Source organism: Melospiza melodia, chromosome 1 (assembly GCF_035770615.1).
Source record: "Melospiza melodia melodia isolate bMelMel2 chromosome 1, bMelMel2.pri, whole genome shotgun sequence".
In the NCBI taxonomy this organism is placed as follows: domain Eukaryota; kingdom Metazoa; phylum Chordata; class Aves; order Passeriformes; family Passerellidae; genus Melospiza; species Melospiza melodia.
This window is the reverse complement of record NC_086194.1, coordinates 136,953,223-136,966,790: the sequence shown is the minus strand read 5'-3', so window position 1 is coordinate 136,966,790 and position 13,568 is coordinate 136,953,223. Positions and strand designations below refer to the sequence as shown.

Below are 13,568 nucleotides of genomic sequence, written 5' to 3'. Positions count from 1 at the left end.
TTAGTGCATTTGGGGAGATTTAAAGACATCTCTCTGAAGTGAATTAGCCCCAGTCCTCATCTTATTTGGAGCTCCCTGTTGTGAATATAAACCCCAGCAGTGTGTGGAGAAAGCTGCTGAGTTCCCAGGCATGAGCAGTCAGCTTCAAGGGAGCTCAGGAAAGCTGAATGGAGGAAGAAAAGATTTTTGCAAAGCAGTGCACTGCAGTGGCAATTCTCCAAGGCCCTGCTCAGGGACTCTGGTGTCTGCAAGCAGCCACAGCTCCCCAGGCCTCAGCAGAGGAGCTCGTCCCTTTGGCTTGTGTCAGGAAGTTCCAGTTCCCTTGGTAAAGCAAGAAGTAACTATTCAGCAACTTTAAAAAGGCCCGTGGCATCAAATGGTGACTTCAAGCCTTTAAACAACAAAAACCATCTTGCATAGAAAAGCAGATCCTGGCAATCACAGTTACAAGGGTCCTCTTGCAGGAGGACATGTGGATGTAGCTGGATCCAGGGGGAAACAACCATGGCCACCAGCAATGCCCCTGCCAGTGGCTGGAACTGCTGCACAGGGTCATGTCTTGTGGTTGTCATGCTCAATTGAAAATAAAAATTAGCCTCGGTGACTTTTCACATGTTTTTTACCTTTGGAAAGTGTCTGCATTTGATTTTCCAGAAAACTGGCATATAGCTAATTAAAACTGCACATATCATCCTAACATTATATCCTCACTACTGAACTTCTAACCTGACATAAATACATTGCACACTATAACCTGTTTCTCCTGATTATTAACCTTGAACATGGCAACCTATAAATCATCAGTGAAACAGCTGGTGCTCAGCATTGCCCCAAAGGTGTATGATTACGATCATTTTATATATATCTTGCTATGCAGACATGAAAAATTCATTGAAGAGCTTGGTATTGTAAGACTTATTGTAATGAATTTTCTTTAAAACATAGATCATACTTAAAATAGGTGTCTGCTCATTATAATGTAGCCATTTATATCTTCTTGAATTACTTGTGTGGAGCTTGGCTGATTTCTAAAATTTAAATGTAATTCCTAAACAAATTCAGAGTGGTCAGTTTGCCTGTACTTCAGGATGACATTTTCATTTTTAGTTTTATGCCTTTATTTCTATGAGGGTAAGGACTTACACCTGCAAAAATATTGAGAGGATTACAGATATTTTTGCCCTGCAATACTTAGTGTTACATCCATCACTACTGGGATTTCAGCAGCTGCCATTGGCATTTTAGCTGAGGGGATGGTAGCAGTAGTTTCACCTGAGGTTTGGTGCCAGCAAGCACATTAATTGTACAATTGTAAGTCAGTAATAGAACCAAAAACAGGATATAAAGTAATAAAATAGGATATAAAGCCAGAACCTGAAAATAAACTATTAAAAGCCACAAAATCTGATGGCCAGGAACTCAAGGAACACGGGGAGGTAGTCCAGAGGTAGCAGGTCACCCGGTGACATTTTGGTTTTTGGGATGGCATCTTCACCTTTTCCATCCTCCCAACAGCCATGTGCATAAACACAGCCTGTGTCAGCTAAAAATGTGCTCAGTGATTTAAAGCTACCCAGCACCCATCTAGTGAGCACTGAGAAGCCTGTGCCACATGTTCCCATCCCACACACATTTTACAGAGAGACTCTAACTGTTTGTGTCTAAACTTGAGTGGTTGTTGGCAGGTGATGGGAATCATGAGAGGCCCTGCATTTTGCTACTGATTCATACCATCAATTTATCATCTTGCAGGAGAAACCATTCTTTTCCATGAGGTTATGAGAGGATTTTATCACCTGTGGCTGCCCTCCCTCCTGCAGCTGTTCAGCCAGAAACCCTGCCTGGCATGGGATGGTGCAAGAGCCGCTTGTGCCAGCCCTTCCCATCCATTTTGCTCAAGATAACAGCATCGACTGAGGGAGACTCTCCCTGCCCTTGTTGTAGCCTCCATTAACAAAGTTCACCAACACCTGCAGAGCTCCACCAAGGACTCTTGTACTACATCAGCCACAGACCCCTTCAGTCTTCACCTTGCACCCCAGGGACATGACTGCCACCCTAAACCTGGCAGAGAAACCACAGTATTCCCACAGAAATCTCTACGTTCCCCCTTGAAGTCCTGGTTCTGATTTTGCCTGTGACAATTTTTGTTTACTGCAAGCAGCAGACACAAAGATATTTGCGTGCAACCTTATTGCACATTGGTCATCAAAGAGATTTGTGCAGATTTAATTTGCTTTTGCCTGCTCACAACTTATTCTCCCTTACCTCTCAGAAAGAGTGAAGACAAGCATAAAAACCAGCTCCACAATTGCTTGAAGATGATTTCTGTAGTGCAAACAGTAAAGGCTCAACAAGAAAACCTGATACCACTGCACGCAAATGTTGCTTGGGTCACCAGAGGCATGAGGCCTAAGAAGAGATCTAAAAAGCCACCTCTCCATGAGGAATAAGCGAAGCACATGGCAGGGAAGCATAATTTGTTCCAATTTTGTTAAGATTCTCCTGGCATGTGAACTCACAACTGCTTAAGGAAGACTTCATTAAATGGTGTGCAAGGAAGCCCCACTCATCCTTTAACTTGTATATAATGAAATTCACCAATAGAAACAGTTTTGCAAATCCCAGTCCAGGTTAAAAGCAGCCACCTCTGAAATGGTTGTGGTGAAATGCTGCACACAGTGGAGTGCTGTTACTGAATGGCATGATCCCTACTGGCCATCAGCAGCAGAGAAGCTGATCCAAAACCATTAGAAACTGTTACATAGGAAAGGTGCCAAGAAGAGCTGACAAACATGAGGTATTTAGCAGCATGTACTGAAAACAGGCTGAAAGATATTTTGGAGCTTGCCCCTCATGGTTTCTAGAAAATTGCTGTTTTCCTTTGGATTAAATATAAGTATACAGTAGGCAAGAAATTATGGCAGTTTTTCACATGGCAAGGGAAACTAATAGAGCAATAAAAAGCGTGCTCAATTCAAACACTGAGTGTTAAAGAGAGCAGAGATCTTTTTCTTTTCCTGAATGATCCTTTTCAGTGCAGTTGTATAGAGCAAATAACAGGTGCTCCTTGCTAGAAATTGGTACTTGGAAAGCCACACTTTAGGCCTTTTTAAAATTACCAATTTCTGCTAGAAGACCAGTAGACACTGGAAGCCTCATCTAACCACTTCTTGCTATCTGATACAAAGTGGACAAGGATGGAAAATCCAGGAATATTATCTTTTCTCTACCTGTCCCCGATGTATCCACAAGCTCCCTTACTGAGTCAGCTGTAAGCAAAGCCAAGGAAGCACTAAGGGAGGGCTTTTCAGCACACCTGCATGTCCAGGGAGAAAGAGAAACTGTCAGCTTAAGTGTATACTAAAGCTTTAGCAATCTACTGTCTTAATTTCAGTTCTACCCTACCAGCAGAGCAATGTGTGCAGCAGAAGCCTTTTGAGGAGAACATGGAGTTGCAATAATGCAAATCTTGCCTGTTAGAACCAGTGCCCAAACTTGCAACTTCATTAACTGTATTAGTCAGATGAAGTAGATGCACCATCACATCCAGGGATAACCAAAGGAATATTAAAGAAACATGAACTACCACCATCCTGAAGAAGTCAGCGTACTGATTTATGGTCCCATTTCTGTGATGTACTATGCAGTCAGAACAAAAAGCAGCCCCAAGGTCAAGTGGTAGCAAGTTGTGCAGTGAAAGCAAGAGCAACAGCCCTGCCTTGACAGTGGGCACTCAATGGGACAATGAGAAGCGAGACCCACAGCTCGGCACACAGTTTTCCATGGAAGGGGGAGACAGAGGAGAGAAAGCAGCAGATTCGGTACCTCACAGCCGGCTAACAGGTTTGCCATCGTACCGTGGCAGCCACTGATTGAGGGGGGCCGTGCTAGGACAGCCCAAGATGTAATGAAGACTGTCATGTTCAAGGATGAGCTGGAGTTCTACCCAGGCAGTCCTAATCAGGGTGGTTTGAGTGCTGCATGATTGTTGCTAACATTAGCCTCACAACATCTCTGTGAAGAAGGCAAGTGTCATTCTCCATTCGGAAGATTGGAAACTGCAATTAAAGCAACCGCCTCAGGGAAGCAGACAGAATTAGAAATTGAATCTGGAGTCCTGGTCTGCTGATTCGCCCACGGGTTCACCTTTCAAACTTGGGAGCGGGCAGGGTAAAAGAGTCAGAGGGCACCTTTTACCTGCAGCCCGAGAGACGCTCCCTGAGACTCCAGCGATAGCTCCAGCCTAATCAAACAGGCACAAAAGAGCAAACGCTGCTTGCAAAACAAAGCGCATTCCCCACTGGTCACTAGAGTGCTACAAGCTGGAATCAATGCGATGATTGTGACAGCTGAGAACAAATTCAGCTATGTTTGACAACTTCCAGAAAATATTGGCAGAGGACAGGGAGTCTGCACTGCCCAGCAGCACCTTTGTGAATTGATTAGCCATATAGCAGATGGCAAGCCTGCTGCAGACTGAGACAGCAGAAGATGGCCAGTCTGGTTGAGAAGAACTTGAAGACGACTGGGAAGAAAAAGCATGTCCTTACAGTGACAGCCCAAAATGATATTTCAGAAATGTCACATGCATGGCAGATGAGGAACAGGACTGATTTTTAACATTTTCTTCAGCTATTTATTAGCAGCACCTGTCTGGCTCATAAAGCAAAATTACATAGCTTAGTTTGAACCCTTCAGTTTCAGCTCTTTCCTTCACAAAAAAACCTTTAATATTAAAAGAAAATTTTTTTCTTATAAAATATTCTTCTAAACAGGACTCAAGTAAGTCCTCCCAGAATCAACTGATATGTTTAAGAGAACGTTTATGCTTTCTCTGAAAGCAGGCATGCCTTGAAAGTTTCATTTTAGGAAAATATATTCTGGACAAAGAGCAAAGACTTTGCTGTCCTCCTCCTGCCACATATTTTTGGGAGGGGTTTGGCACATGTTTGGGGAAAATTCATATTTTTTAATGGTTTTAGGAAATGCCTTAGGCTATTCAGAGTCTGCACAGCTGCTCATCAGTAGCCAGCCATGGCTGAAAGAGCAGAAACTATGGTTCAGAAAAATATGCTATCTTTGTCTGGTGCAGAACAATGCTGCTGCAGTGAAATACAATGGCCGTCTCTTATTTTCTACTAGCCCTTAGAAGGGTGGAAGAGGAGGGGGGGGGGAAGATGGGAAAAAAAAAAGGGAAGGATCACGGAGTTTCCTTGCAGGGCCTCTGAGCGGAGGGAGGGAACATCAGCTCTGCACTCACAGATATGCAAATCCTTCCCCAGGCCCAACAATGGCAGAAACCCTGTGGGAGGAGGAGACCATGGCACTGCTGCTCCCAAGTCCTTTGCCTGCAAAGCCCACAGGTTCCTGGCAGTTCCAGAGAACTGGAAGGCCAATGCATCATCCAGGAAGAGGAGAACTGTAAAGCTGTGGTATCAGATTTGACTGCTCTTTGCCCATGGAGCCGTGCACCATCACCGGACACTTTAAAGCTTACAGTTTGCCTGCCCTTCAGCTCATGGGTGCAACAGCCCAGAAGATTGATGAATCCATGGTTAATGTCTCCATATTGCCCCTTAGGTTAATAAAGAACATGTATAAAAAGCTGGAACTAAAAGAAGAAAAGGCTTTCTGTGGCGAGACCCCAGTTAACAGTATTTGCATTAGCACACCCCAAGCAAATTTTCTAAATGGGGGTTTTGTTTCTAATGTAACTACAACTACCAGGATTTAATGAAGTTTCTGACTTCCAGCTATCACTAATATCTAAATTTCTTAAGCAAAGACTGAGGGAGGACAAGTAACAGATTGGAAACTACCTGCACTAAGCTATTGCAACATAGCTCAAATGATTAAGTTTTGATGGTTTTACCAGTGCTAACAGCAATCCACAGGACCTGGAAAAACAAAAACATCCAGTGACATGGATTTATCCCCTTCTAAAAAATACATACTTTGCACTATAGCTCCTTATACTAGTGTTTGTTTGCTCTTTTGCATCAAATCTATTATCTAAAACTGCATGCAAACTGAGCTGAGACATTCGCCCTGCATTCCCAGAGAGGGCTTTGTAAGTCCCATCGAAACTTGATCATAACAACTGTCAATCATATAATTGAATTTCCTTCACACATTCTCCTCAGAGCAGCTGACTCAAGCTGCTGCTTAGACTTGATGCCTAAACCATCACCTGTCTATGAAAGAAGCCATCTCCAGGTCTCTCCAAGGCACCACTTGAAGCCAAAGTACAACAGGTTATTTGCACAGCACGGAAGCAAAAACTGTAGCCAGCACTCTTTCCCACTGAGGAGTCAGAAACATTCATGGGCTGGCACCTTTCAGGTGCCCAGAAAACCGTGGAGGCAGCAGGTCTGGGGGCCCTCACATATCCTGACACTTCCTGACCCCAGCCCCGATGTTAAGGATTCAGAGGTAGCAGAAACAACAGAAGTCTTAAATGTCCCAAGCAGTTTTGTTCACAAAAGTCAGTGGGATGCTTAATACAGAAAATACAATTGAATACCCCTCCCTCCCCTCAATCCTAAGCCCTTCTCAAATGAGGAAGTGCTCAGTGGCAAAGGTCCTCAATAGAAGTGTGCAATTCCAATAAGCAATACTTTGATATTTGACATCAATACAAAACAAGAGACTGAAGCTGACTGAAAAGACCTGGGACTAGTTAAGGAATTTGTCCACTATTTCAAGAGCAACAGTTTTCAAGACTCACACTTGAACTGGTTCTCCTTCATAGTTCCCTTATTAAAAATCATGTCTGTAGTAGCCTGAGCAGATTTGTTGCTGTTCAGTCCTTTCCCTTGGCAGGGTTGCACACCACGCACACAGAACAGGCTGTGTTAGCATGCAGACCACTGCTGTACTTTGACACAGGTACTTTCTTTTTGAAAGCAACACAAAGTAATTTATATTCCTTGATAACCCCATTAACATTTCCACGGCCATTAGGAGGTCCAGCAAAAACTGGTTGGTGGGAAATAAAAGGCTTCTCATTATGAGACAGAAAGGGTGTTCCAAATGTGAATCAAGTGCAGAATAGTTTCTGATCTATGCATCTTACTCACGTAAGCTTTTATTCATTTAGACACACTTTTAAAACTCCGTAAGAATCTTTGCAATAATTAACATGTAAAAACTCTGTCAAATCAAAGAAAAACCTTCATATTTTCATGTAATACATTTCTCGGACATTAGATGGCAATCCCCCCACTTCATTTTTCATACCAGGGGCCCATATCCCTTCCAAAAATCAAATGTCACCACCTTTCCAACAAGTGAAGGGTCTGTTTGGCTTCCAGGAAGCAAGGCTGTTTGGGAAGCACAGAGCATGGAGGCTCTCCCATTCCCATGGCATTTGCTCTGTTCCAACAGTTCTTCAGTTTTGCCTTTTTTTTTTTTTTTTTTGAGTAGGTAAGGCAGATGAGTAATGCCATCATGGAAGATGCTTGTACTAGGCATAAGATTCACTCACTTGTCACTTGGACACCCTATATCATGAGTTGGATGTTTCCATGTCAAAAACCTATAGGCAAAAATAGAAGCTATCAGAACTTCCCCATTTTGACAGAGGAGAAAGGGACTAAGTACAGCATTTAACAATATAATTTCTAGTCTTGCCAATTAAAAAGGATTCTCCCAAGAGATATCATTAATCTCTGTAAATCTCTTCTGGAAATTATAAAAATTGAACTGAAAAAAAACCCTGCTATTTGGTACCATGTCTGGAATACACACAATGAGAAGAACCTACGAACTCTTACAGTGGGAATTTTATAGGTAGAAAAAAAATAAGGCAAGGCATTTAATAACAACGTAAAAAACAGCTCAAATGAATTCAAGAGAGCATGCAACACACCTGCCCAAGTCAATGTGCCTTTGCTTTCAGCCTCTCACTTTTTGCCATGGTCTACATGTGATGTTTTAGAAAGAGGCAGGAATAACACACCTCATCAACCATTCAGTGATGTCCATGCAGGGGGAATCCTTCCTGACCTTCATTAACTCCCTATGATCTAAGTGGCAGTACAAGGCATCCTGACATCTATTCATTTCAACAGTGTGTGCCTGTGATTCATTCACACAAAAAATCACTACCTAAGCCTTCATTTCTCATCTACTTTCATAGTCCATGAAATATCCTTTTCAAGCCAAGTTCACCCCTTTTTATATATCCCCCTCAGGACCAAATTTCAGCTTTGCAATACTTGCCCGTTTGAGCTCTCGTGCAAATTCACAGCGTACATGAGAGTGAGGTTTGCAGCTCTCCAGCATGCCAAAAGCACAGATAATATTAGTCCTAAAGACAGGGGTCCACCCACAGCTGGCTACTGAAATAGCTAATTTTTCATGTACTCCACTGAAAATCTAACCTTTTATCCGCACTCTGGAGCTTGTTGTGTATGTGTGTGTCAAGGTGACAACACCATGCAAACAGAAGTTCTCAAATGGTACATTATCTCCAATATCAAAAGGTCACAAAAGGGTACAAATCGGTAGCTCTCCAGAAGAGACACTGGTTTTTATAAAAAGTGGGTCAGTTTTAGTTTCATGTAGGTTGTTTGACACAGTGGTTTCTGGCATCACAAGCTCTGGTCTACAGGATACCACAGAGCCTTTGTATCCCTTGCTGTCACTACAGCATTGTGTTTTTCTACCCATTAACCAAGGATAAATGACCTAGATATTGTGCCTATTAAAGCCTCATTTTTCTTTTGCCCTTTTGTTCTTTAGTGTACCACATTATCACATGCTGAACACATTTAAAGTATTCTCAGTCTCTCATGCCCCTTTGAAGGAGTAAAGTAGGGATTTTAGCGTGCATTTCTGTAGAGTTACTTAGAGTGGAAAATATGAAGGCAATTCAAGGTTTCTCTTCCTGCCTAGTCCCCTGAAGACGATCAGTTCAGCATTTACAGCCACTAATCTATAAAGAATATAGCAGGAAAATGCTATAAAAAAGCCACAAATACAAATACAGAAAGTGAACACCAGTTTGGTTGTCCCTAAACACTACATTCTATAATTACATCTCTGCATATCATGGGTCACTTTTATTAAAAGCATCATTACTACAGTTGGCAGCAATTTACATCTTATCTTACATGATAGCAGTTTCCAAAGAAAAAAAAAATAAAAAGACATCACAACAAAGAAAAACAATACATTTACAAAGTCATGTCTGTAAACTTCAAGGCTAGTTTAGAGTTGAGGTAATGCTGTTTAGCTTTGTGGCTAAAGTAACAAAGTCCTTTAATTTAAAAAAGGTACCTGATTTTTTTCTTTTTTGTTTATACCAGTGCATTACAAGATCACGAGACGATTAAACTGTAGCTTTATCCTGTAAGAACCTTCTCCACGGGTTAATTTCCAAAAGGTACTCTTCACATTCAACAGCTGCCTTATTATTGCTGCGTCTCAAGACAGAGACATTCACACTATCATGAAGATTGTCAGAGAGAGAGTGTGTGTGTGGGTGTGTGCGCGCACGCGAGCGGGTGAACTCCCATACAGTCAAAATGAAGCGCGAGTACGATATGTATGGTAAATTTCATCTTGACCTTCACAGCAAAATTAAAAAAAAAAAAAAAAGGAAAAAAAAAAAGAAAAAAAATTAAATATATAACTTCATCCTTCCTTTAAGCAGCACTTCCTTCTATTAGTGCCACTTGATTACAAATTGCTGCTTAATTCATAATACCAATGGTACCAAAAGAAAAAAAAAGCAGAGCATTATGTCAATTTCCTTAAAAAGACATGATCACCTCTCAAATTTCATCTCTCCTAGGGATAATAAATAATGCACTGCACAATACTTAATGACCAAGATACCTTTTGACACATCTGTATAACATGACTTGAACTTTTTTTTTTTTGCTACACTATGTTACAGAACAGCTTATAAAAACTAAGTATGGACATTAACTGTGAGTGTAAACAGTAGGACTACCACTTGTCAAAAGTTTAAAACACTTTAACTGTAACTGGTACTGGTTATTCATCGTTTTCATTGTTTTCTATTTCTTCCCCCCCATCAAGTGAGTCTAATTCTTCACCCTGTGCTATTTCATCTTCTAAAACGGAGGAATCTGCAGTTTTATCAAGGCTCTCCTCTGCATCACTGCCTTCGAGATTTTCTTCATCTTTAAAGGCAGCTCCTTCAGTTTTGTCAGTAGCCTTCTCTTCATTGGAGCCCACTGCGTTCTGAAGTCCTGCTAGTGCTGGGAAACCGGGCAGAGTCAATCCTCCCAGTCCTGGAGGTAGAAACATAGATGGATAGAAGAGGCCAGGAGCCATGGTAGACAGCAGGAAAGGATTGAAGGCCAGAGGGTTTGTGGGCAATCCAGTGTTGGTGGTGGTGGTAGTGGTGGCAGTGGCGGTAGTCGCCGCAGTAGCAGCACTGACAGATCCATTTGCAGAGTCAGTAGCAGAAACAGTGTCTGTGCTTTTCTCAGAGTCTTTGTTCTCCTCTTCATTCTCATTTTTCTTCTCTTCAGCTTTTGAAGCGCCATCCTCAGTCTCTCCTTGACCGGAAGCAGTAGTGGCATTTCCAGTAGTAGCCGTGATCGGGTTATTCAACAATCCGCTTAGTCCAAACATATTGGGCAGTCCTGCCATCCCTGGCAACATCAGAGGCAACATGGCAGCCGGATTTTTAGCGTCCCCCCCAGCAGCAGCAGCTGTTGCTAGCCCTGGTGGAAAGCCCATGAGGCCTGCGAGCTGGAGAGACTGCAGGTTCTGTAGGTTCTGGAGGCTTGTGAGGTCCATTCCAGCAAACAGACTGTTCATTAGTAGTGGGTTGATTCCCGAAGTTGATGCTACAGCAGCAGCTGCTGCAGCTGCTTTGGCAATTTCACTTTTTGGCCTTCTTCCTCTTCTGCTTGCTCCTTCCTCCCTCACAACAGGTCCAGTGAGAAGACGGTCAAACATGGACTCTGGAACAAAACCCTAAAAAGAGAAGGTGAAAAAACAAGCTTTATCCTCAATTGGCTTTTTTAGCTTTCAGCAGTTAACTGATGATGATAGAAGAAACAGAAGGGATTTCAGCATACTCCAAAAGTGGTTTGTTTTTTCACCCTGGCAAATGGTGACTAGCTTAGTACTATAGTGAATGGCAGTAGAACAAGTAAAGAAAGCTGAAGGAATCAAGATCACAGATTTTTTTATATTTAAACACAACAATAAAATAATACATGCTGAAAACTGTGTAACTTCATTAAAAAACCCCACCCTGATATGTTGCAGTTACAAGTTTGTGTCTTCATAATTCGTACTGAATTTCAGAACAGTAATATTCTATTAAATTGAATACTTGCAGAATTTTACCCTTTATTTTCAAACAAATGTTGTAAAATAAAAGACAGAAAACCTATTCCTTTGATGCTGCCTGTTACTGAGACAATGAAGTGTATTTCTGTTATGAATATGACAAATATTTTCTTAGTAGTTCTTAATGTACAAATACCTGTGCTTTTAAAGGATTGTTACTTATTAAAAAAAAAAAAAAGATAAATGCTGAAGGCTGCCTTAACTGTAGCTGATTTTTTGGTGTATTTCAATCTGCAGTAGCCTTCTATCACCACTCCCTCTGTGCTGGGTAACTCCTACACAGACACCATGATTTTCTAAAAACCTAAACCTATGAGATAAAGACTTAATAATCAATTTAGACAGCCTTCAACTTTTCTGTGCTGTAACCTGCAGTGATGCATGGAAGAGAGTTTCACTTACAGACTGTTTAACAATGTCAGTCCAATCTGGAGCAACAGCAAACTCAGGATTTTCTTCCAGCCATCTTGGCAAGTCCTTCATTGGAGGGGCCATAGCTCCACCCATCTAATGCAAAAGACAAGGTTATGAATTTAACAAAAACCTACCAACAAAACCAAACAACTACTTATATGGACATTTTCTATCTTTCTTTCTATTTTATCTCTGAAGGACGGCTGCAAAGACTTTCAGTTTACTGTGAAAAAATACTTGGAAACCAGCTAGTGATACCTCAATTGACAAAATCATGTTTTAAAAAAAACCAGTAAAGTGCTGTAGCTTAGGCAGACCTGCTAATAAATTTTGTATCCAAGAACAAAACGTGCTATATAAGTTCAAAAAATGAGAGTTATTCACTCAGGTGATTAATATGAGCACAAGAGAAGAGCAAAGAAGGAATTAAAGGAACCAGGTGGCACAGTCCAGTAAGAAAAACTGCTGGTACCAAATTATTAAACTTTTAAAGAGAAAGCTTGGAGTAGAAAACCTGCTTTCCACATGCAAAGACATTATTAAAGACCTGGACTGAAGTAACTTAATTTTTACCTTCTTTCCATTTCGTTTATTTACAACAGGTACCCTTTCTTCTCCTGTCAAGGTGTTTATATCCAGTTTATTAGGGTTTCGACATCTGTGTCGTTTTTGTTTCGGCTTCTGAAATGGGGAAAACAGCACATCTGCACTCTTCTAGAAAGAAGAGAAATTTATTGCTTTTTATTTCATTTCTTGACAAAAATAACCAATCATGGTACCCCTTCTCACAACAATTTTAAGAAGGGATCCATTACTTTACTCTCAGATTACATGAAAAAAATTTTTTTGCATCAGATGAAGAAATTCTGCAGTACTTGACAAACGTGGTTCTAACATGCAAATGTTAAGAAAGCAAAAGCAAATCCAACACCCCAGTGTCACTTGGGTGTGGATAAAATAGGAATGCTGGATAAAGAGAAAACTTTTGTTGAAATGCAAGCTACAAAATCAAATGACTATGCCCAATGTGAGGGATTTCAGTCTGACCTCTGTAAAACTAACCTTTGTATAAATATAACAGAACAACACTTTTAGAATCACATACTTACTGGTACATAACTTGGCATATCTACAGTGTAAGTAGGATGCAACTTAAGCCATTCAACTAGATCCTTGTTTTTTGGGGCATCCTCTCCCACCAGCCTGGTCCCATCCTCTAGATTGATTACAGGGATGCGAGTGTCAGGGTCCAATTGACCAGGAGATGGAATGTTCCTTGCTGGTAGGGCTTCCATATCTTCTTCAAAAGCTTTGGTCACTTCTGCATCCTCCTGAAAACAATCACATCTGGATTAGTCTTCCCTTAACAGGAACACCTGGAGAAATAATTTCAGAAACTGATTGAACTGAAATGTTTAAGATTTTGCATACACAAGAGTTAACGGGGTTAAATACTCATACTACATAAAGTAGTATCATTGCATCAGGGAATTTTGAAAATTTTACATCCTTGAAGAGTAAAGAACATAGTGCTAAAGGCAAAGCTGGTTTTTTGCATTTCCAGTACATGTCCTCCAAGATTCTTCAACAGCCTCCCTTTTCAACACATCAAGAAAGACATACTTAAGCCTCAAAATGTATATGGTTAGAAATATATTTTGTAAAAAAAAAAAAAAAAAAAAAAAAAGTAAGAAATTTTGAAAGTACAAGCTACCTAAAACACAGAGTAAAATCTTGACGTGCACGTTTTGTTTGGTTCAAACAGAATTAACAGCTCTAAACAAAGAAAAACCTGGTTGGGCAAAAACTGT

General features: G+C 41.0%; 1 protein-coding gene across 6 annotated transcripts in view; it reads right to left on the bottom strand.

Moving 5' to 3' along the window:
* Positions 1-7,774: 7,774 nt before the first annotated feature.
* Positions 7,775-13,568, bottom strand: part of CHD7 (chromodomain helicase DNA binding protein 7) — a 132,450-nt gene continuing 126,656 nt past the window's right edge. For 4 of the 6 annotated variants that reach the window (XM_063169233.1, XM_063169253.1, XM_063169243.1 and 1 more), the window contains 4 exons: positions 12,867-13,088; positions 12,331-12,471; positions 11,746-11,850; positions 7,775-10,962 (listed from right to left, as the gene is read on the bottom strand). In XM_063169233.1, the coding sequence (XP_063025303.1) occupies positions 10,009-10,962; positions 11,746-11,850; positions 12,331-12,471; positions 12,867-13,088 (1,422 nt within the window). In that variant the 3' untranslated portion in view covers positions 7,775-10,008. The remainder of the gene's footprint in view (positions 10,963-11,745; positions 11,851-12,330; positions 12,472-12,866; positions 13,089-13,568) is intronic. The other 2 variants (XM_063169261.1, XM_063169270.1) reach the window with 2 other exon arrangements.